The sequence below is a fragment of the Actinia tenebrosa genome, unplaced genomic scaffold (genome assembly GCF_029948245.1).
Source record: "Actinia tenebrosa isolate PJP-AT-01 unplaced genomic scaffold, QUT_ActTen_1.0 PGA_scaffold11__36_contigs__length_13525064, whole genome shotgun sequence".
Lineage (NCBI taxonomy): Eukaryota > Metazoa > Cnidaria > Anthozoa > Actiniaria > Actiniidae > Actinia > Actinia tenebrosa.
This window is the reverse complement of record NW_028292571.1, coordinates 6,113,237-6,134,114: the sequence shown is the minus strand read 5'-3', so window position 1 is coordinate 6,134,114 and position 20,878 is coordinate 6,113,237. Positions and strand designations below refer to the sequence as shown.

At 38.1% G+C, this 20,878-nt stretch overlaps 1 protein-coding gene across 3 annotated transcripts; it reads left to right on the top strand.

Annotated features, from left to right (window-relative positions):
• Window positions 1–512: 512 nt before the first annotated feature.
• On the top strand, window positions 513–19,768 carry LOC116295941 (regulator of G protein signaling 22). Of its 3 annotated transcripts, none has more exons than XM_031703901.2 (26): window positions 513–671; window positions 2,273–2,361; window positions 3,311–3,480; window positions 4,050–4,387; window positions 5,834–5,962; window positions 6,508–6,683; window positions 7,235–7,383; window positions 8,346–8,391; window positions 8,491–8,630; window positions 9,049–9,267; window positions 9,356–9,433; window positions 9,744–9,883; window positions 10,272–10,369; window positions 10,572–10,642; window positions 11,042–11,149; window positions 11,561–11,881; window positions 12,523–12,672; window positions 13,232–13,258; window positions 13,604–13,730; window positions 14,499–14,636; window positions 15,540–15,728; window positions 16,225–16,248; window positions 16,332–16,403; window positions 16,628–16,835; window positions 17,807–17,961; window positions 18,520–19,768. In XM_031703901.2, exons 1-26 carry the CDS (start codon window positions 665–667, stop codon window positions 18,640–18,642), a joined length of 3,492 nt encoding a protein of 1,163 aa, XP_031559761.2. In that variant the 5' UTR covers window positions 513–664; the 3' UTR covers window positions 18,643–19,768. The 3 variants fall into 3 exon arrangements, with proteins under 3 accessions (XP_031559761.2, XP_088883836.1, XP_031559762.2); XM_089027710.1 differs by having other exon boundaries at window positions 14,496–14,636; XM_031703902.2 differs by lacking the exons at window positions 17,807–17,961; window positions 18,520–19,768 and adding an exon at window positions 17,511–17,795 and having other exon boundaries at window positions 14,496–14,636.
• The last annotated feature ends 1,110 nt before the right edge of the window (window positions 19,769–20,878 follow it).

Sequence of the window (20,878 nt, the reverse complement as noted above, 5' to 3'; positions counted from 1 at the left end):
AATACTTCACCGCATAATTATATTATAAGAGATTTACTGTAAACCCGGGCTGTAAAGCCCAACGATATTTCATGCTACCTCCTCATCGAAAATATTTTCCCCCCCTATATTATTGGTTCTCCTAAACGTTACCTCCCGTGTAAACACATCGAGAAACCCTTACCAATGAGCATTTATAACCGGGGCTTATTAACGAGATTTTACGGTTTTTATCTTGCAAAATGGTGCTAAGACTGACAACCCTCTCTCCACAGGAAGCCCAATATTTTATTATCAATAAGAATTTACACAAGACTGATAATAGATTTTTATTTTGAGTAAACTAGAAAATGAAAAAGACAAGGGAAAAAAGAAATAAGAAAATAATTAAAATATGACAAAATCGTTCATCGTATTTTAGCTTTAAATTTCATTATGTTTTAAGGTTAAAGTTAATGATTATACTTTATAAATATGCACGGGTATTCTACGATGCCGGTTACCAAGGAGACGACGTCTGTGTGTATGAGGCACCACACAGTCATGATAAAGAACAATCTATGCGCTTTTGAATCTTGTCTAAAACGATCTAAAATGGTATAAAGAAAAGCAAATTGAATTAGCAATGTCGAGGGGGAATCTTTTAATCCGGTAATGAAGAAGGAAAGCTTGAAAGAAGATAAAAATGAAAGGTAAAACCATATATAAACTATAAAACTACACAGTAAAACTCATTTGGAATCATCAATCAAATCATGTTGAGCACCATTTAATTATACGATTATTCTGTTTATTCTATGCTGTGAACTCGTTGAAAACTCCACTCAGTGCCAGATTTATAAGAATTTATCTCTTTTACTTATTGGAGCTCTTATCATTCTGAGTGTTCTTGACTTTTCGGCTTAAATTTTGATTTCACACTTTTATGTATTGAGCTTCCGAAGTTCAACGTGTCTGTGCATGGTGGTGATACGTGCGTAAAATAAAGTTATCTGTCGGATAAAAACAAAAGGTTCCACCACAATTCCGTTATAATATCCGTTTCTGTATTCGATAATTAATCCGATAACATATGAAAATACAGAATTATCTAGGGTTTGTGCTATTTCTGATATATATAGTTTATTTAGTGATGATCACTTCATGATGAAGTGTTGCGAGACTTGTTACGATGTCATCTTGTCATACTTCGCAAAACATTTGTTTTCTATTTCTACTGTTCTATTTTAGGTCATACGAGAGAATCATTTTAATTTTAATATAATGGAACCACTTTATGTGGTATTTTGAAAAAGAAAAATGTATACATGGAGCTATAAACAACTGACAGTTTACATAAGATTAATTACCAATTATTAGAGTTATTAATTATAAAATTAATTATAACATTACTTTACCCTCTTGAAAAGTGTCATAATGCTAAACTTATGTTATATACTGAATATATTATATTTTTCTAATAATAGTAATACTGTAATAGCTGTACTTTGATGTGTAAGCGAGGTCACTTTATTGATCTGCTTCACCTCAATTTTTTTACTGAATTGATAATGTCAAATTTTATGAAACTCACAAAGGAACAAGTAGATTTTATGCTGAAAATTATTCAGAAATCGTAACCAAGCTTGAAAGGCATTATATTTCATATATTGTTCTTCATTCATCCATCAAAATCTGGAAATATTAAAAAAACCATCACTTATAGCACAGAGGTGTATCCAGTGGTACGGGGTAGTGGGAGGAGTGACTAGTCACCCCCCTCCCTTTGCCCTACGGAAAAAGAAGTTTACTGTGGTTTTAGATATTCTGCGAACTTGGTAGTTTAGAGCTCCTACCATGGTTTTTTGCTACTGTCAATCAAAAATAATCAGTTGGAAACTGATAAAATTATGACTGGCAGCAGTAATAACCAATAATAATTTTAATTTTATTTCACAACAAGCTGTTGAAATGTCTGAGTTTGCAGAAATATATCAAAAACCACAGTAATAACAGAAAACATTAATTTTATCTCTTTAACCTGGGTTCAGACCGTTCCATACAATAATTTTATCTTGATAAACTTTCACTTGTTTTACATGAAGGTCTCAAATTTAATTTCTGTCACTTTAAGATATAATTTTTTCACCATTTTCTCACATTTTATTTGTTTCCTGTAGCATTGGCAAATATTAGCATACATGTACTTTGCTATATATTAGAAATAAAAAGTAAGCCGTCACCCCTTTTAAAATTTTCTGGATCTGCTAGGCTTTGCTAACAGGTGTCACCTCTGTTTTATTTCTGTACACAGGGCTCCTAATCAATGAACTAACATTTGAGGACAGACTTGCATATGATGAGATCTTTGTTGAATACTTCAATGCATTCTTGGCTCTACCAGTAAGTTAGAATCTTTGCTTGCAGTGTGACTCGATGCTGTGAAGTATCTTGCTACTGTTGTTTAGATATGTCCATCAGCCTCATACCAGTCTATGCCACTCAATACATTGTAGTTTCTCCTGACACTGTATAACACTCCTCACCTTACCCTGCCCTTTTCATTTAGTTTATTATTTTTGATGAAAAAAATAGTAGTGATTTTTGAATTTTTGAATTGCTTTTTCATTCATAATCAAATGCATATTTGAAATTACATAGTTTAAAGTAATTATTTATAAAAATCTTTGATTATGAATTGGAGTCTAAATAAAAGCAATCTTTATTATTCCACAAGACTTTTACAACTAAATTGGAATCTCTACGACTTATACTGAGTTCCAAATTCTTTTTTGTATCAATTTTTATCATCCAAATGAGATTCTCTTTCTAAAATTTATTCCGTTGTCTGTGTGGATTCTACTTTCACTATATGCTACCAGAGTAAATACCAGACCACTAGCTTGGGCATAGTGCAGGGACTGTGGAGCCTTATTCTGATTGGTGAGGCTAACGACTGCCAAAGGTTGGAGCATCTAGTGGGTTTCGAGGGTATGCCCCAATAAAAAGTTTGAAATTGAGACCCTTGGAAATGCAATATTTATTGCATTAAAGTTATGATTTAAGTAATTCAACATGACAGGAAAATTGTTTGGGGGGGGAGGCCATAGCCCCCAAGCCCCCTAACTCTGCAGCCCCTGTAGAGTGTTTCCATTTCAGACCACAATATTTCCTTGAGAATAGGATTCTTTGTTAAGTTGATAAGTTGAATTGTATCCATATTCATATGTCATCTCATGTGCAACCATTAAATAAAGAAATAATATTCCTGGGAATAAGGTTGGTCTGAAGTGGGTAAAACATTAATTCCAAGCTAAAGAGGTCTTATATATTTGTTTTCTTATCAACTCAGGCATTTCCCAAGGTAGTTCAGTATAATCCATTGTCAGGTGCTTTTCAAGAAGTCTCAAGAGACAGCAATTCATTGACGTTACAGCCAAGTGATGACGCTGAAAATGAGTCCAAAAAGAGAGAAAAAATTATGAAATGGGTCAAGAGGGAAAGACTTTCATTATTCCTGAGGTAAGCAAAAGATATATATTTTTAAATTCACACAATTAAAAACGGGATAGTAGTCGTAGGTATTTTTATTAAACGTGCGGTTATTAAACGAGCAACAAAACGAGCAACTTGCAACGTCAAGTTTTCGTTGCGTGACAAGTTGACAGATCGAACCCTGAATAAGATTGCGAGGTCAGAAATTAATTTTTTCCGAATTTAATTCCAAGGGTCCTTTCGCCCGGAATAACCTCGTTCCCAAGCACTATAACTTATCTATATTTCTATATCTTCATGTATTTCATAAGTGCTATGCGGTCCACACATTCTATCTTTGAAATAAAATTAGGAGGACGAAGGGTCACGATGTCAATATGTTTTACTTCTGTTAAGGGGAAACCTTCGGGGCCTTGCCTGATATCCACTTAATAAGGGTATCCTGAATAGACAAAGTATGGAGGCTCGTTTTGCGAATAAAGAACATTTCGGGGCCATGCTGACCGTTTAATGGAGAGCGTCCGCTTAAAAAGGGATCTGCTAAATAGAGGAATCATTTAAATATAATTCAGCACCTTTTTCTATCTTGTCCTCAGAACTCGTCTTTTCCTCGAATTCAAACTCTGTCGTCTCCTAATTCGTAAACTTCGAGATTCGCGATCAACAGCTCGTGAAAGCAGCCGAGGGTTACGGGGCTACAGCCGTGCAACAAGCTCAACAAACTACACACCTCACACCGTCCGACCATCCAGTAATACCTCCAACAGATCATGGCCAGGTGTTCCCGTCAGGCATTTCGGTCGCCGTCCTCTGGGTAGCGCTACTAGCTTGCCTGGAATGTTGCGATTGGCCGTGAATGAGAATACGGAGGAGAGTTTTGGGGATACCAGGCAACTTGTTGAACAGATGTATGTCGAAGCGGAATTGAAACAAAGTATGTACATATAGTACTTATATCAGTTTTCTTATGACTGTGAAAACCTTACGGCGCGAACACAGTCGTGACACGGCAAGGCATACTCCAGACCAATCATATTGCTCGAGAATTTACTCTCCATCCAATCAAATACCCGGAACACGACACAAACACGGTGCGGACATGGTCACGCCACAGTCACGGCACTGCCAGACCAAGCACATGCATTACGCGAGAAAAAATCAGCCAATTGAAATTCTAGAAAACATCACGGTCACTGCACGGCACGCTTAACGCACTGAGCTTTACACAGTCATGCGAAAATTGCTCTAAGGTGCAGTAGTACGAGCAATAAGATATTGCAACTTGTCTTGCAACATTGTTGCGCTGCAAGCTGCAGATCTAGAGCGAATGTTGATCGTATTATCGTGCGCGCAACAATATTCTTTCTTGCAGAGAGTAGAAAGAGCTTTTACTTCTGCAACACAGCCGCAAATCGAAATTTTGCACGAGGGTGGTGATACGAGGGACATTCGCTCAGCAACTAACGGCACAACAATGTTGCAAGAGAAGTTGCACTATTTTGTTGCCCGTATTATTCCCGCACCTTTATTGTAAAAGAGTGACGTCCCCCCCCCATTACTAATTTACATTTTCAATTTTCATTTTATGTGTGAGTCTTATTACACACATGGAACTCTTTTCGACATAGTATCTGTATATTTATTATTACTTTTCGTTGTCTGTCATCAGATTTTAGTGGGGGAAAATGCGTATCGGATCAGAAATCTGCATTTTTACAGTTAGGGCACTTGAATTGTAAACACTTCGAGTTTTTTGTCACTTTTTAAAATGCCTGCTGTAAATCATACCTTGACTCAATCGATTGGAAATAAGATTTATGTTGTTCACTGCGCGGTGTGTATTTGAAGTCAATGCTTCACTTGAGGGTTGGAAACAGTAGAAAGTTCAGTAAATAATACCATGAAAAAACTCGTGTTCACGGTTTTCTCACTGTAATTGCGACACTCCATTCCTCCCTTAAGTCCTAGTGTCCTAGTCTCGTGCTAATATACCAAAGGATGTATCAAGACTTATTTGTAACTAATGCTCAGGTCAAACGTCAAGCTTTACTGAACCGAACCCAATGGATAACAAGGTGGCCTTTTTTGATGTCATTAGGTTCGGCTCATGTGAAGTTCAACGTTTGACCTAAGTCTTAGTCTACGTGACTCAACAAATGAATTAGGGGAATTGAAACGTCAAACGCCGAGCTTCACTGAACCGAACCCAATGGATAACACGGTGGCTTTTTTGATGTCATTTGGTTCGGCTCATGTGAAGTTCGACGTTTGACTTCGTCTCAGTCTGCGTGATTCAACAAATGAATTAGGGGAGTTGAAACAAACAGACAAACAAGCAGGGTAAATAAAAAAGTTCTGATTCATATTTTTTTAATTTCAGTGAAAAGCGTTCAAATTGAAGATGTTGGTGCCCAAGAAAATCAGGAGAAGAATGGCGCAAATGGGCAAAATCAAGACACAGAGCTGGAAAATACATTAAAAGAGACTTCTGATGATGACCACAAGGATGGTAATATAATTATGTACAAATGCCAACGAACCTTTGGCAACTTATCTTATGGTTTAGAGTTGGATCGCTTCCTGTTATGTATAATATTCCTTGCATGAATTTCCGGCCGGATCCAGAAAATATCTGACCATTTTGGGGGCATGCCGCACCGTTTGCAACAAGATGCGTGATTGGTTTAAAAAAGAATACGTAAGCTTAAAATGCCAATAGATTTGTGGTCTGTCACACAACGAAAATAAACCTAACCTAACAAACGAGGTGGTTTACTGTGGGCCAATAAGGCAGGTCTGGTTCTGAATGGTGCTGTCTTACTGCCATTTTAAAGTTTTAAATAGCGCAAGCCTTAGCTTTGGCAAAAACATTTGCTTGCGCATAAAAAAAATTCTTAATTATTATTAAAAAATAAGGGGATTAGCCTGCTATTAGGGATTCAGCTCCACCTCTTTCCCCAACCACCTCTCCCTCATCTCCCACGCTTCGCACTCTGCAACACACGAAAAGGTATTATGTTTAAATAGCTTGCTAATATACTTATTTGTATTCAGATAACGGAAGAGGGTCAGACTTAGGGTCAGATCAGGAGGGAGCAGAAGATGAAGAGCTTCGTGCTGTTATGGAGTTCGGTGAAGGTGACGACGGTCAGGCCGAAGCAGATGTTAAAAGTATTGTGTCAAAGCACAAGACAACTTTACAGGAGCTAAAAGAACAGATATTAGGATCGGTAAGTCATGATTTCTTTACAACTTACCTTAGCTTTAGCAGGCAGGCACGTCGCCACGAAGTAGGGTTTTCCGTTACATGGTCGTTACATGGTCGTTACATGGTCGCTACATGGTCGCTACATGGTCGTTACATGGCCGCTACATGGTCGCTTCATGGTCACTGTGAGCTAAAGCTACATAGATTATCAACCGTTCCAAGGTTGAGGGGGGTAATGGGTCGAGTTGGCATTGCAGTGCATTATGGGACTGTTTGATGGGTCATATTTTTAAGATGGCGTCTATAACAGTCATACAATCCAATGCAATGCCAATTCGACCCATTTTTCCCTCGACCTCGGAGTGGCTAATAGAGACGTCGAGCCAACTGAAGGGAAATGACTGGGAGTCGAACTATGAATGGATCATTTGATTTTGCTGGTAGCACACTACGCTAGACATGCAAACCCCTCGGACACGCTTCCTTTTAGTAATTAAACGGAAAAGGGAATTCTGATACTAATCATGCCTCATCATATAGCATATCTAACGCATATTGGGTTTTCTCTTTCAGCTGCAAGGAATGACTCTTTTTCGCGCCTTTCTAGAGGACACTTTAGGAATCCATTTGTACAATTTTTGGCTTGATGTTGAACGATACAAAGATAGTTTACAATCTGAGCCAGAGGAAAGCATACGAGAACTACGAACCAAACTATTTAGGTATGCTCGATGTCGTATTGTGCTGTAGTCAAGAACATTGATGGGTATTATCATCGATGATAGTTCAATGGACGTAGTATAAGGAGGGCTAGAAGGCCTATCACCATGCGACCCTACCCCTTCCCCACTTATTTTTTGTGGCAAAATTTATCTAACTATTGTTTTGGTATGAACATAAGAATTTTAAATATGGATGTCCAATACTGCCGATCCCCAAAAGTGGCGCCTGAAACTTATACCTTGAATACTAGCTCTATAATTGCTCAAATAGCATTTTATGGGAGCCCTGTGGATAGCTAATCAATGGAATTGGGTTGTAGCAGTCGCATGCACTAATTATAAAGCATGCTTCCAGTAAAATTCCGCGTCTAAGAACCTAAAATTTAAGAACCTGTCAGGCTGAAATTTTCATTTTAAGAACCCTTCACATAAAAACCATTTCAGGCTGAAATCTCAAAGTAGGTTCTTAATTTACAAATATAAAGTTAATCTGTTTTATTTTCTTGTAAATAATAAAATACAGTACTCTGTATATAAGAGTTCTTACACTGTGTCCATGAAATAAGATCGAAATAGTTACTACCTAACATTTAGTACAGTACTTTACTTAACCATTTACTTAATGTATAAAATGCATCGCCCACCAATACAAGCACTCTTTTACTTACCAATGATTAAGAACCCATTTAAGAACCTAGATAGCCTGATTTCAAGTTAAGCATCATTTATATGAGAACCTGTTCAGGCTGATTTGGATAAATCTAGGTTCTTATACGCGGGGTTTTACTGTATTAAACAATTCAATCGGTTAACTGAGCAATGTGTTTGTTCTTGTACATGTGAATTGAGAGCTCGTGTGAGCCTCATAATCAATAAACCGATTTGAATGTTTAATATTGACTGGGGAGACTTGGCAACAGTTCCTCGTATCACGAATAAACCATTGATTTATTGACTTTCAGGGACATTTTAGACAAATATAAGAATTACCTAACGGCCGATGCCAAAGTAAGTAAAAAAAAAAATCTTTTTTTATATATTTAACTGTTCATCAGATCATTGTTTCTAGAAGAGTTTCCAGATTATTTACAACTTCCATATTTTTAGGAACAAATTGATAAAGCTCTTTTCCACGGGGGTGTAACCCAAGACCTCTTTACACGGACCCAGTATGACATGCTACGTAGGATGCGATCCTATTGGGTGCCGAGGTTTCTTGTTCATTTGGAGAGAAACGAGGACTACAGGTGAGAAGACGGCAATGTCACTGCAGAGTAGAGTCTGGCGCATAAAAAGCGTGATGTTGATCGTTTACTCGCACCACCACACAAAATGGTGGCGCCCGTCTCAATTAAAGACATATAGGTCCAAACATTTACGTGTGCAGCTTATGCAGTAAAACCTCTGATAATCGGCCACCCTCGGAGAATTGTCACGCGGCCGCTAAATAGAGGTTGACCGATTAATAGAGGTGTCAGTTTGCGCAAAAACCCTCTTTGGGACTTAGACAACGTGACTGCTAAATATAGGTTGGTCGATTAAATAGGTAGTCGACTCTTAAAATAAAGAAATCCTGATTTTAGTTTTCCTTTCTAAAGAGATAAAAAAACCTTTTTAAACAATCATGTTGTACTAACTTTTATGTATTTTCTTTTCTTTAATCAGAGAAAACTATTTCGCTCAAGTCAACCCACGTGATCAATATCGCCCTAACTCAAATCTGAGCTTTTTCCCTTCTCTCTCATTTGTTCATTCTATTCCACCGTTGGGAGACTGGTGTCGAGAGATGATTCGCACTCAGTCTCGTAAATGGGACCGCGATATCTTGATAAAAGACAAGAGAAAGAAGTCAGTCAGTCAGAGACTCAATACCATCCCAGAAGGGTAAGTAATCATGTTTGGGTTTGGAAATTAATTGATTATTTTTAAATTTTCCCTTACCACGTGATATCGTTATTACCATCTATTACAGGAATGTTGTCGATCCGTTCGTGTCTGCATTGAAGGCCGAAAAGGATGCTGGGTATCCTTTCAAGCGATATCTTCAATCGTAAGTATCAGTTTTTCTTTGCTTCTCTCTGTTTGCTTCTTTCATTGTTTCTTCCTTCGTTCCTTCCTTCCTTCAAGTTCCTTCCTTTCTTCCTTCCTTCAAGTTCCTTCGTTCCTTCCTTCGTTCCTTCGTTCGTTCCTTTCTTTCTTCCTTTGTTCGTTCGTTCGTTTCTTCCTTTGTTTGTTCGTTCGTTCGTTCGTTCGTTCCTTCCTTCCTTCCGTTCTCTTCTTTAATTCTTTCCCCCCTATCATTTCACGCATTTCTTCTTCTGATTTTTTAACCTCAACATATTTACTATTTTACAATTCAGGAGAAAAGAAAAGCATTGCTTGTCAAGTCTGTGTTTTTGGCTCGATGTCAAAGAATTCTACGCAGGTGAAAAACGATCCAGAGACAGGTATCTCAGTCGGTGTACTGGCTGGACCATCTTCAACAACTATTTGGCTCCAGGTTAGTGTCTGTTACTACGCGGACACACTAACTGGGACCACTTTTATAAAGTCAGCCAATCACGACGTAGAATGAAAACTGTAACCAATCAGAGAGAACGAAATCCGTATTTTATTGACCTCAGTTGCCAATCACAATCTTTCATTCCAACGGTTTTTTTTTTACAGAAATCAACTCCCAAATTCCTACTTGATCGTGGATCGAGGGCCAAATTAGGTTTGTTAGCCACTGGCTATTAATTGCTACCCTCATAAAAACAATTGCGTTTTTAAACCAAACAAGAGCAGTTAACTTTCTAAAAATGGTCTCAGTTAATGCGTACGTACCTTATATACTACTTACCTATCCTAGGTGATGACGATGTGCGGTACTAAATCTTTTCTTACAGGGGCGGACATGAATATTGGAGAAACAGAAAGAAAACGAATCGAGAGCATTCTTCAATCTTCAGAAGAACTTCCACGTGACCTGTTCTCTTCAACTGAGGTGAGAAATGAGAGATCACCTGTTTGCTTCATTAGTTCCATATAATATATATATATATATATATAGGTTTTAACTAGCCTATGTGCTTTATTCTTATCATTTGTAACTCCAGTGGGATTGGCTAGCCTTCCAGTTCACTTTCTGAACCCGCCCTTTCAAGCAACTATTTTGTATAATCAGCTAATCTATTTTCTTTGATCAGAAACACTCAATAGAAGTATTAAGACATCCGTGGGAGGATTTTAAAGATTTTGATTTGCAGCGTTATCGCAAGTAAGTGTTGGGTTATACTCATCCCACATCTTAGAAAATATAGCCAATCAGAAAACAGTAATGATTCGACTTTCTTCATTTGTATTGGTTTACGAAGGCTGGAGACACGGTGTCTCTGTTGCTCGACACGTTACAAAAGTAGAATCAAGATCTACTTGCAAAGTACGCATGCGCGTACAAGTTTCATCGTGTATACGTGAACACGACCTCATTGTATTGTTCCCGGTTAGGCCGTGGGGTTCTGGGATGTTTGATGCTTAAAAATAAATGTTGACGTAGTGGTAGTGCGATCGCCTCTCACCTCTCGCCTCTGGGGTCTGATTATCTTTTTTCCTGTGGATCGATTGAATATTTAATTCCGTCAATGTGATGTGTTTTCTTCTTCTGTATGTCTTGCAGACCGCCTCGAAGACCATCGGATCGAACAGGGTCGCCATCTTTATCACAACAAGACAAAAAACAGACCGAAGATTATTATTCACCAACCACAGGACGATGGGTGAAAAGGTTAGACCATATAGACCTATTCCGAAAATCGTTATCGCACCAAGAGCCTAACAAGCCAAGGCTCCAGAGAAGTCGGTACTTTTAATTACAATTCATTTATTCATGGTTCATGCAAGTGGCTATAGCTCTCCACTAATTATCATCTCAAGCAGCCTTGCTTGGAGCAATTTGTGAAGTCAATAAATGAAAATGCACCATGAATAAACTAATTACAGCTAAAAGTACAAGCGTTCACTGCGGTCTTGGCTCGTTGCTTGAGGCTTTTGGTGTTACAACGATTTCTCAAATAGGTGTATACATAGCCGTACATAGCTTAGATGGCTGTCCCCTAGCATCCGCACTCAATGAATAAATAGATTGGAAGCAAGTGAACCAATATCTATTTGACCTCGTTTTTCTTTCTTTCCTAAGGCACCCCGGCTCATCTCCATCAGAGCGTGGTCGTCGGTTATACACATCACTGGCCGTCGCAGAAGAAATCGATGCGGACAGATCCTTCTCGTCGTCCCCAAAACGTTCAATACCGCTTCCACAACCTACTCAAAGCAAGAAAAACAAGGCGACCAAGACGAAGAAGAAAGCCAAGACAAACAGGAATGTAACCTTTCGAAGGAAAAAGAAAGCTGTCAGTGATACTGAAGACGAGGACGACTCTGATTCATCGGAATCTAAACAGGAAAAACCTGCTAGACCTGTTACTCCAGATTTTGTTGATGTCGTGGAAAATAAAGGGTAGGAATTGTAACTTGAATTAATGCTTTTTTGTTTGTTTGTTTGTTGTTGTGTTTTTATTTTTCTTTCCATTTCGTTTTATTTTTCTTTTCTTTCCATTACCTGTTTTAATTGGTTTTCCCTTTCCTTTTCTCTTAATTATTTCATTTGTCATTCATCGTTTATCAATCATTTTTTGATCTTTCTTTCCCTTCCCTTTTTTTACTTTTTTTCTAATTGTTGTCCCTCCTTTTTTTCTCCTTTCATTCCCTTTCCTTCTTTCTTTTCGTTTCTGAGTCATTCTTTCGTCTTTCTTTCACTTTCCTTTATCTATTTGTTTTTCCGTTCTTTGCTTCCTCTCATATTACGATTTATCTATTTACCTTTCTCTCTTTTTCTTTCTTTTCCTTTCATTTGTGGATCGTTATTTCGTTCTTATCTTCTCTTTTCTTGCATCATTTATCTAGTGTTGATATCCCACAAAATACCACTACACTTAAGATCAACGATACTCATGAGAATACAAATCTTTGTTTAACCCGCATGAATTTATTCTCAAGCGCTTTAACTCAAGGCTACGCGTTTTGCAAACTATTGTTCAAACCAACATGGCTGTCGCATAAAGAAGGCCCATTCATCTTGTTTTCTTATACCCCGCACAGAACCATGGCTTCCTTCAAGCAGTATGTACAAAACATGGAAGGACGGCAAGCATTCAATCAACTAGTTATGTATTTAGAAATTGAACAGTATCTTGGTATTCTACCGTCCAAGAAGAGCCAAAAATCTCAACAAGCAACGAACATTTATAAGTGAGTGCATTGGAATGTTTGTGAGTTGAGATTTCATTTTTGCAATCCTTGTTGCTGTTGCTGTTGCTGTTGCTGTTGCTGTTGCTGTTGCTGTTGCTGTTGCTGTTGCTGTTGCTGTTGCTGTTGCTGTTGCTGTTGCTGATGCTGTTGCTGTTGATGTTGCTGTTGATGTTGATGTTGCTGTTGCTGTTGCTGCTATTGTAGTCGTTACGTTGTTGTCGTCTTCGTCGTCGTCGTCGTCGTTATTGTTGTTGTGGTTCTTGTGGGAGTTGTTGCTGCTATTATTGCTGTTCCTTTTGCTTGCATATCGAGTTGGCTCTTACCGGCCGGTACTTACTTCTTTCCTCTTTTTCAGTCTATTATAAACAAAACATCGCACGATCTCGAGAACAATTTGGGATTTATAAATACTCGTGATGTTTTGAAAAATCTCAAATTGGACTCGCCTAAGGCTCGTCCAATTTTGAAAACTTTCGAAACATCACTCGTACCTATAAATCCCAAGATCGTGCGATTTCTTATACTTACTTCCCACTGACTTTCTGTGTTCTTTTTGCAGGACATTTATTGATCCATCTTCTAGAAGGTATGAAGAATTAAGATGCTTTTAGAATATCGCTTGATAATTATGTTTATTTCATCACGCGTAAACCAAGTGCTAGTTGCCTTTCAGCTGTCTCTTCCACTCCTGTCTGTTTTTTGTCTGTCTCCTTTCCTCCTTTCCCCCCTCCCCTTTCCTCCCCACCCCCTCCCCATGGGCCTGAAACTCAGGTTACCTTCTCCCTAGCTAACTTTGTGCATCTCTATCCGCCTTTCTCTCCATTTTTTCATCTGCCTGTCCAGTTTCTAGCCACTAAATCAATAACAGTTATTTATTCCGGGTTACTTTATCACAATCTCATATTTGATCTGTTCTTTTACTTCCATCTAGGTCAGTAAGTCTTCCCTCGCTTTTGGTTGACAAGATAGAAAACGATCGTCCCTCGTCACCAGTCCTAACCGAGTCTCAACAAGCCGTCAAAGCCGATGTAGAATCCTACTTTAAAACCTACTTCAAAGTAACTCATTCATTCTTCATTTCAATTTCTATTGATATGACACTCAATTGTAAAATCATTGTCGGGTTTTCGTGGAATACTCATAAATTGTTGCACTTGCAGAAATCATAATGGGATTTTAACACATGTTTTATATCTACTGTCTTTGACTGTTTATCACAAAATGAATACAGCAGACAAAAATGTCATTTCCCGGAATACCTTTCGCTATCAGCTTCTACATTTTGATGTTCTATATTTTGAACCCAACAATAGAGACCTTTAGCACGACGTTTTTGCTAGCCCCGTAAACCTCAAACTGCAGTTCGACGTCAGGCCTTTTCCATCAAACTTTCAACATTTAGCATTGCGTCATAACGAAGTTGTGGCTGGAAGAGCCGCCATATTGAATTTCATTGATGCTGAGTGTTTCTCCGTGTTTGCGGGGACGTGTTTCTGGGCCTGATCCCCAGCAGTCAGCGGTAAACCTGATGCTAAAGGTCTCTAATGGTTATATAATTCTAACTTGAGAGATGACATTGGGATCCTATTGGAGAACCATTTTATCAAATACATTTAGGGGGTGTAACGTATGCACCGTGGTAGTATTCACCTCCGTGGGAGACCTGACCGCTGGCGTCACTAGGGCACGGCCATGCACCACACTCTTTTATTGGTAGATAGATCTTGTCTCATTGGTTAAGATTTATCATCTAACCTCGTTCCCAGGGATCATTTGAATTGACTATAAGGGATTTATATAGTACATGTGCTATTATCTTGCAGCAGAGCCGAGAGGCTTCATCAAAACGAGCTGACGGCACATCTACTCCCAACACACCAGGCCAAGCCAGTAAAACAGACGGGTTAGAGACATCACAAAGCTTTTTACAGTTTTATAAAAGAAAGGCGCAGAAAAGATCTAAGGTGAGTCAATTATTAACTGCTCTCAGCTTCCTTTATCTCGTTGATAGCAGCCAAGGTTTACAGCAAAAAAATACCGTGAACACTTAAAAATGTTTGGAATGATAAGTATCGTGTTCTGACCAATCGCATGCAAGAATGAATTCATTTCTAATTAACTGTCGCATATGATTGGTCAGAACACGATGTTTTACATTCCAGACATTTTAGGTGTTCACGCGACGGTTTTATTACTTGACTGAAATTTATAAGGTATTGGAGTGAGGTAGAGTGCACGCACTAAACCCGTGAAACATATTTAGTACTAATTAGTAGTAATTCATACAGAATCCTTTGTTTCCTATTGTTTGATTATCACTATTTAGTGCTAAAAATTAGTATTTGTTTCACGGATTTAGTGTGAGCACTCTAATAGTCAGGTAGTAGGTAAGGGCCATTACAAAAAGATTCAAAATTTTGAACATTACACACGTTTTTAATAACGCGACCAAAACAGCTAGACCAAGATGGCTGAATCTTTCGCATTCGTTAACTAAAATGTACTGACTCAGACCGCTGGAAATTTGATTGAAATTTATTTTAAAAAATTGGTATAGAGGTTTGCTCCATTACGTGATGGCAGCCATGACAGGAGGCACAACAATAGAGTCTTTTCCCCTGGGAAACAAAAATTTTTTCTTATGTCAATCAGATTAGATCAGACTCAATTATTCCTGTCATGGCTGCCATCACGTGATGGTGCAAAACCTCTATTACTTACTCATATTTTTTGTCTTTTCTACTTGCTTTTTCTACTGATTCTAAGGATATTCTCCGGATTCTCTTATTTCCTTACTCGTCATGAGATTCTGAAGGTTGGTTTAGAAATGAAGCTGATAATTTTCCCTCTTCTCTTAATCATATTAGAATACAGGACGCGTTCAACCTACTAAAGAAGACCGAGAAGAGTTCAAAAGAATACTTCAATCAACCCAAGGACGACTGCCAGTCAAACTGGAACTATTCAGACGATATCTACAAAACCACAGCGACCCCGAAACTGTCCCTAAACTTGAGAATGATTTAATGTTTTATCTGGAGGTGCAAAAACTGAAGGTACAGATACTATTCACACGTGCACATTCACTCATTTACAGCTATTTCAAAAAATGTTGAATACTGAATACTGCGCTGAATAGTGTGTTCCATAGACTGCGAGTAGTCCAACTTTTCCTTCCAGACTCAGTATAAAAGACGAGTGTTTTGGGATTCCTGTGGACTCGTTCAATCTCCGCGCGCGTCCACAGGAATCCCAAAACACTCGTCTTTACTGAGACTGGAGGGAAAAGTGGGGCTGCTCGCAGTCTACGCATTCCAAGACCAAAGGGCATTGTGGGTCTCGTTAATTTGAGATAAACATTAAATATACACCGATTTGCTCTCTATATGTAGCTAATATATTGTTTTGGATATGGAATGCACTAAAAACAAAATAAATGATTATTTATTTTATTTAGACAATATCACATAACACCCAAAACAGAAAGAAAGATTGAAACTGGAGTCTTTTTTTTTCATTCTTACTTAGTATTTTCTCATTTGTTTCTTTCAGGATCTTTTTAACTATCTAGACGATGTAAGTTTATTGCCTTTGCTATTTTTTGGAACCTGTATTGAATACACTTGACTAAACTAGGTTTTGCTTTACGTTCTCTCCAGGCTTCACTAAATAAAAAAGTAGAAACAATCATCGAATGTTTTCTCGACTCAGCCTCCCCTCCCTGGCTTCAGGTAAGACTGATATCTGATATCTATTTTTTATGACGTTGATTGAACAGCCCTATAAGGTACAGCCTTCATAAGAGTCCATTTTATGGAATCTGCGCTGTTATGAGTCGGTTAGTTAATTGATTGACTGACTAACCGACCGACCGACCGACAGACTGACCGACCAACAAACAAACAGACAAAATTCATGATTAAATGATCGGTTGATCGGATCACTTATGTTCTAGATCGATATTGGGGCAGAGTTAGCTTCCAAGATTATCCACAAAGCTCAGATGATTTTTTCGTCATCCAAGAAAGTATCCCGAGATCAGAAGGACCCAGGAATATTCGACGAAGCACAGAGTATCGTGTTCAAGGAGGTATTGCCTTATTGGGCGGGGTTCTGTAAAACATATAAGCCACCGGAGGATGAAAACACGGTCAAACTACCTCGTAAGTACTCTAGTTCGACATTGGTCTTATTAATTGTGAGGTTAACAGATCGGTTTCTCCAAATAGACCCATTAAGCCTAATGGGCGTGATAGGTTTTTTTCATTTCAGACCATTTGTCATTTCCTTGAGTATTATTCTTATACTTTGTGCGTATAATGTCTTCCCATATTAGACCTCGTATCATTCCATTGAGTATCATTCTTTTAACTTTGTGCGTAATGTTTTCCCATTTCAGACCTCGTATCATTCCATTGAGTATCATTCGTTTACTTTGTGCGTAATGTTTTCCCATTTCAGACCTCGTATCATTCCCTTGAGTATCATTCGTTTACTTTGTGCGTTATGTTTTCCCATTTCAGACCTCGTATCATTCCATTGAGTATCATTCTTTTAACTTTGGGCGTAATGTTTTCCCATTTCAGACCTCGTATCATTACCTTGAGTATCATTCGTTTACTTTGTGCGTAATGTTTTCCCATTTCAGACCTCGTATTATTCCATTGAGTATTATCCCTTTTATTTTTGGCGAATGTTTTCCGATCTAACACCACGTCTCATCCCCTTGAGTATTACCCTTAATTGGGAGAAATATTTCCTATTTCCGACCTCGTGTCACTCCCTAGAGTATTATGGCTATATATACCTATGTATTAAATATAGAGGTTTTCTTACAGCAACTAAACAAGAGAAGAACCTTCAGAGACAGTGCAATGAATACCTCGTATCATTGGAAGAATTTTTTCCTATTTCCGACCTCGTATCATTCCCTTGAGTATTATGCCTATATATACCTATATATTAAATATAGAAGTTTTCTTACAGCAACTAAACAAGAGAAGAACCTTCAGAGACGGTGCAATGAATACCTCGTATCATTGGGAGAAATATTTCCTATTTCCGACCTCCTGTCATTCCCTTGAGTATTATGCCTATATATACCTATGTATTAAATATAGAAGTTTTCTTACAGCAACTAAACAAGAGAAGAACCTCCAGAGACGGTACAATGAATATCTCCAATATCAAGCAGTAACAGAAACATTAGTTCTTCCTCCTGTTAATCCGACCACTGGTCAGTCGCGAAGTGAGGCTACTTTCACTTTCTCTGACGGCATGAGATGGAAGGTGAGAAGGCTACAGGAAGATATGGACGTCACCCCAGTCTCTTAAATCTCTTTTATATCTGTACATGTAGTAATCAGCAATGGGTTCAGGTTGTTTAGATTTACATGTTTATGGTGGTGCTGGTGGTGCATGGTAAAAGAATTTTGATAATGCCAGGTGGTGTCTCTTAGAGGCATGATGGTACTGCTGCTTGTGTGATGATGATGAGTAATGATGCTGTTGATGATGAAGAAGATGATGATGAATAAGTGATAATGTTGATATCGATGATAATGGAATATTAACAATAATTAATAGTAACGATGATATGTGTGCAGATGATAATGATGAAGTTGCTGTTGCTGTTGCTGTTGCTGTTGCTGTTAATATGCTATGATGATGCTGTTGCATGATGGTCATGCATGATTTATTATTTTGATAACCGCAGAAAATGATATTCCTGTTGATGGTGATAATGCTGTCGATGAAATATGCCCTGAGAAGGCGTTGTTGATGATGGCAATACAGGAACCACACTTATCAGTTTTAATGTAAAGTGTTCTTTCCATATATTCGCAGGATCGGCGAGAGGTAGATACAGCAAGTGTGGTATCCAGTGTTCAAGGGAGTGTAACAGGAGCAGGACGTAAAACAAGCACCATGGATGCATCCTCTATACAGCAGATTGAAGTTGGTAGTTGACAGTAGTATTTATAATCCATACTATCCTGGCTTCCAGTAAAACAAGCACCATGGATGCATCCTCTGTACAGCAGATTGAAGTTGGTAGTTGACAGTAGTATTTATAATCCATACTATCCTGGCTTCCAGTAAAACAAGCACCATGGATGCATCCTCTGTACAGCAGATTGAAGTTGGTAGTTGACAGTAGTATTTATAATCCATACTATCCTGGCTTCCAGTAAAACAAGCACCATGGATGCATCCTCTATACAGCAGATTGAAGTTGGTAGTTGACAATAGTATTTATAATCCATACTATCCTGGCTTCCAGTAAAACAAGCACCATGGATGCATCCTCTATACAGCAGATTGAAGTTGGTAGTTGACAATAGTATTTATAATCCATACTATCCTGCTGGCTTCCAGTAAAACGAGCACCATGGATGCATCCTCTGTACAGCAGATAGAAGTCGGTAGCTATAGTTGACGACAGTATTTATAATGTATACTATACTCGCTTCAGTACTTTTCGATCGAAGGTTTGCAACGAATCCTACGACCGAGAAGTACTGGAGCAAGACCGCCTCTGGAACCCAGGGTAAATTCAACCTCTCCCCCCCCCCCCCCCACCACCACCACCTCCAAAAAGAAAAAAAAAAATACAGGGAGGAAAAGGATTAGGAAGACAAAGACCAATTAATACGCCGTCGAATTCTCTATCAATGCAATCATTTTTATTAAATTTTTTTCATTGAGGTCAGAGTAATGAAGATAATTTAATTAAGAGAACAGGAGAAAGCGAGAAAGCGTGCAAGTAGGATTCTGGGCGCGGTTGTTCGAAGCCAACAATAAGATTTATCCGTCGGATAGTGCTGTCCAGGCTTTGTACAACCGGGCCCAGGTAGTCGCAGAAAATAACCATATACATAGAATGCTAATCACCTATATTGTAATTTGAAATACTGTAAATATACAATACATCAGCTAGTTTCAGCTGTGCGCTTGCGCAGGAGCAACATGTCCTTTGATGGGAAAAAACCTCGTCCCTTAATTTTCAAGGTTACTTGCGAACACAAAATTCAAGATTGTATGCCAAAAAATCTTGTGTAATGCTTATCACAATATTTATATATAAAGGAAAAAACCCGCTAAAAATTGGATCTGATTATTGAATTGCATCTTAAGTTTTAATGTGTTTTAATGTGTTTTAATGTGTTTTAATGTGTTTTAATGTGTTTTAATGTGTTTTAATGTGTTTTAATGTGTTTTAATGTGTTTTAATGTGTTTTAATGTGTTTTAATGTGTTTTAATGTGTTTTAATGTGTTTTAATGTGTTTTAATGTGTTTTAATGTGTTTTAATGTGTTTTAATGTGTTTTAATGTGTTTTAATGCGTTTCAAATGTGTTTGTTTAAAGTATCAGCTAACACGAATCTGTCGTTTGCTTTGAGTTCAATTCAAGTAGCTCATTTACTATTATTTGTAATATTCAATGACTTCCCCAAAAAACTACACTTTCTGAAAGCTTATTTAACGAGGACTGCGTGTCTAATGGATATTTTTTTAAAATATTGTGTTATTTTGGAAAAACTGTGTATTTTTCTAGAGCACCTCTCGATAAACGACTTCTAAGACTAGGTGGCCGAGTCAAATGTTGTTTACTGCATCTATTTATACAGATGTTGATCTCTCATAGTGTGTCTGCGTTGTGCTTTTCTAAGGTATATTTTTTTCCCATACCTTACCTCTACTTAACCACTTAACCTAACCCACTCAAGGGCTGATCCAGCCAAAATTTTAGGGGGGGGGGGGGGGGGGTAATTGAGTTTAGGTGGGGGTTAATTGAGTTTCTTCCGTCAACACAACAGAAAACAATATAAAAAAGCATCGTTTTTTTCTGCAGAAGGATCCGCCCTTGCCACTAGGGATTTCACGACCCAAATATAGTGATTTTTGGACTGAGAGCAATGTCTGAACTGGACAGATTCTTTGGCATAGTCTGTCTTATTCATAAACCATGTTATAAATTCACAACACCGATTGAAAAATATTTTTATTACTAAATTTCTGAATGTGAAATGGAATAAAACAAACTACAGTCTAAACCTGAACCAAAAACACATGCGCATGCGCTGAATTATTACCATTTGAATGACCGCAAACCACTCTCGACCCCAGATCTTTATCATTTTCTTCGTAGGGTCGAGAATCGACCATGACAGCAATGAAAAAATTATAGTTGAAGTCTTCAAGA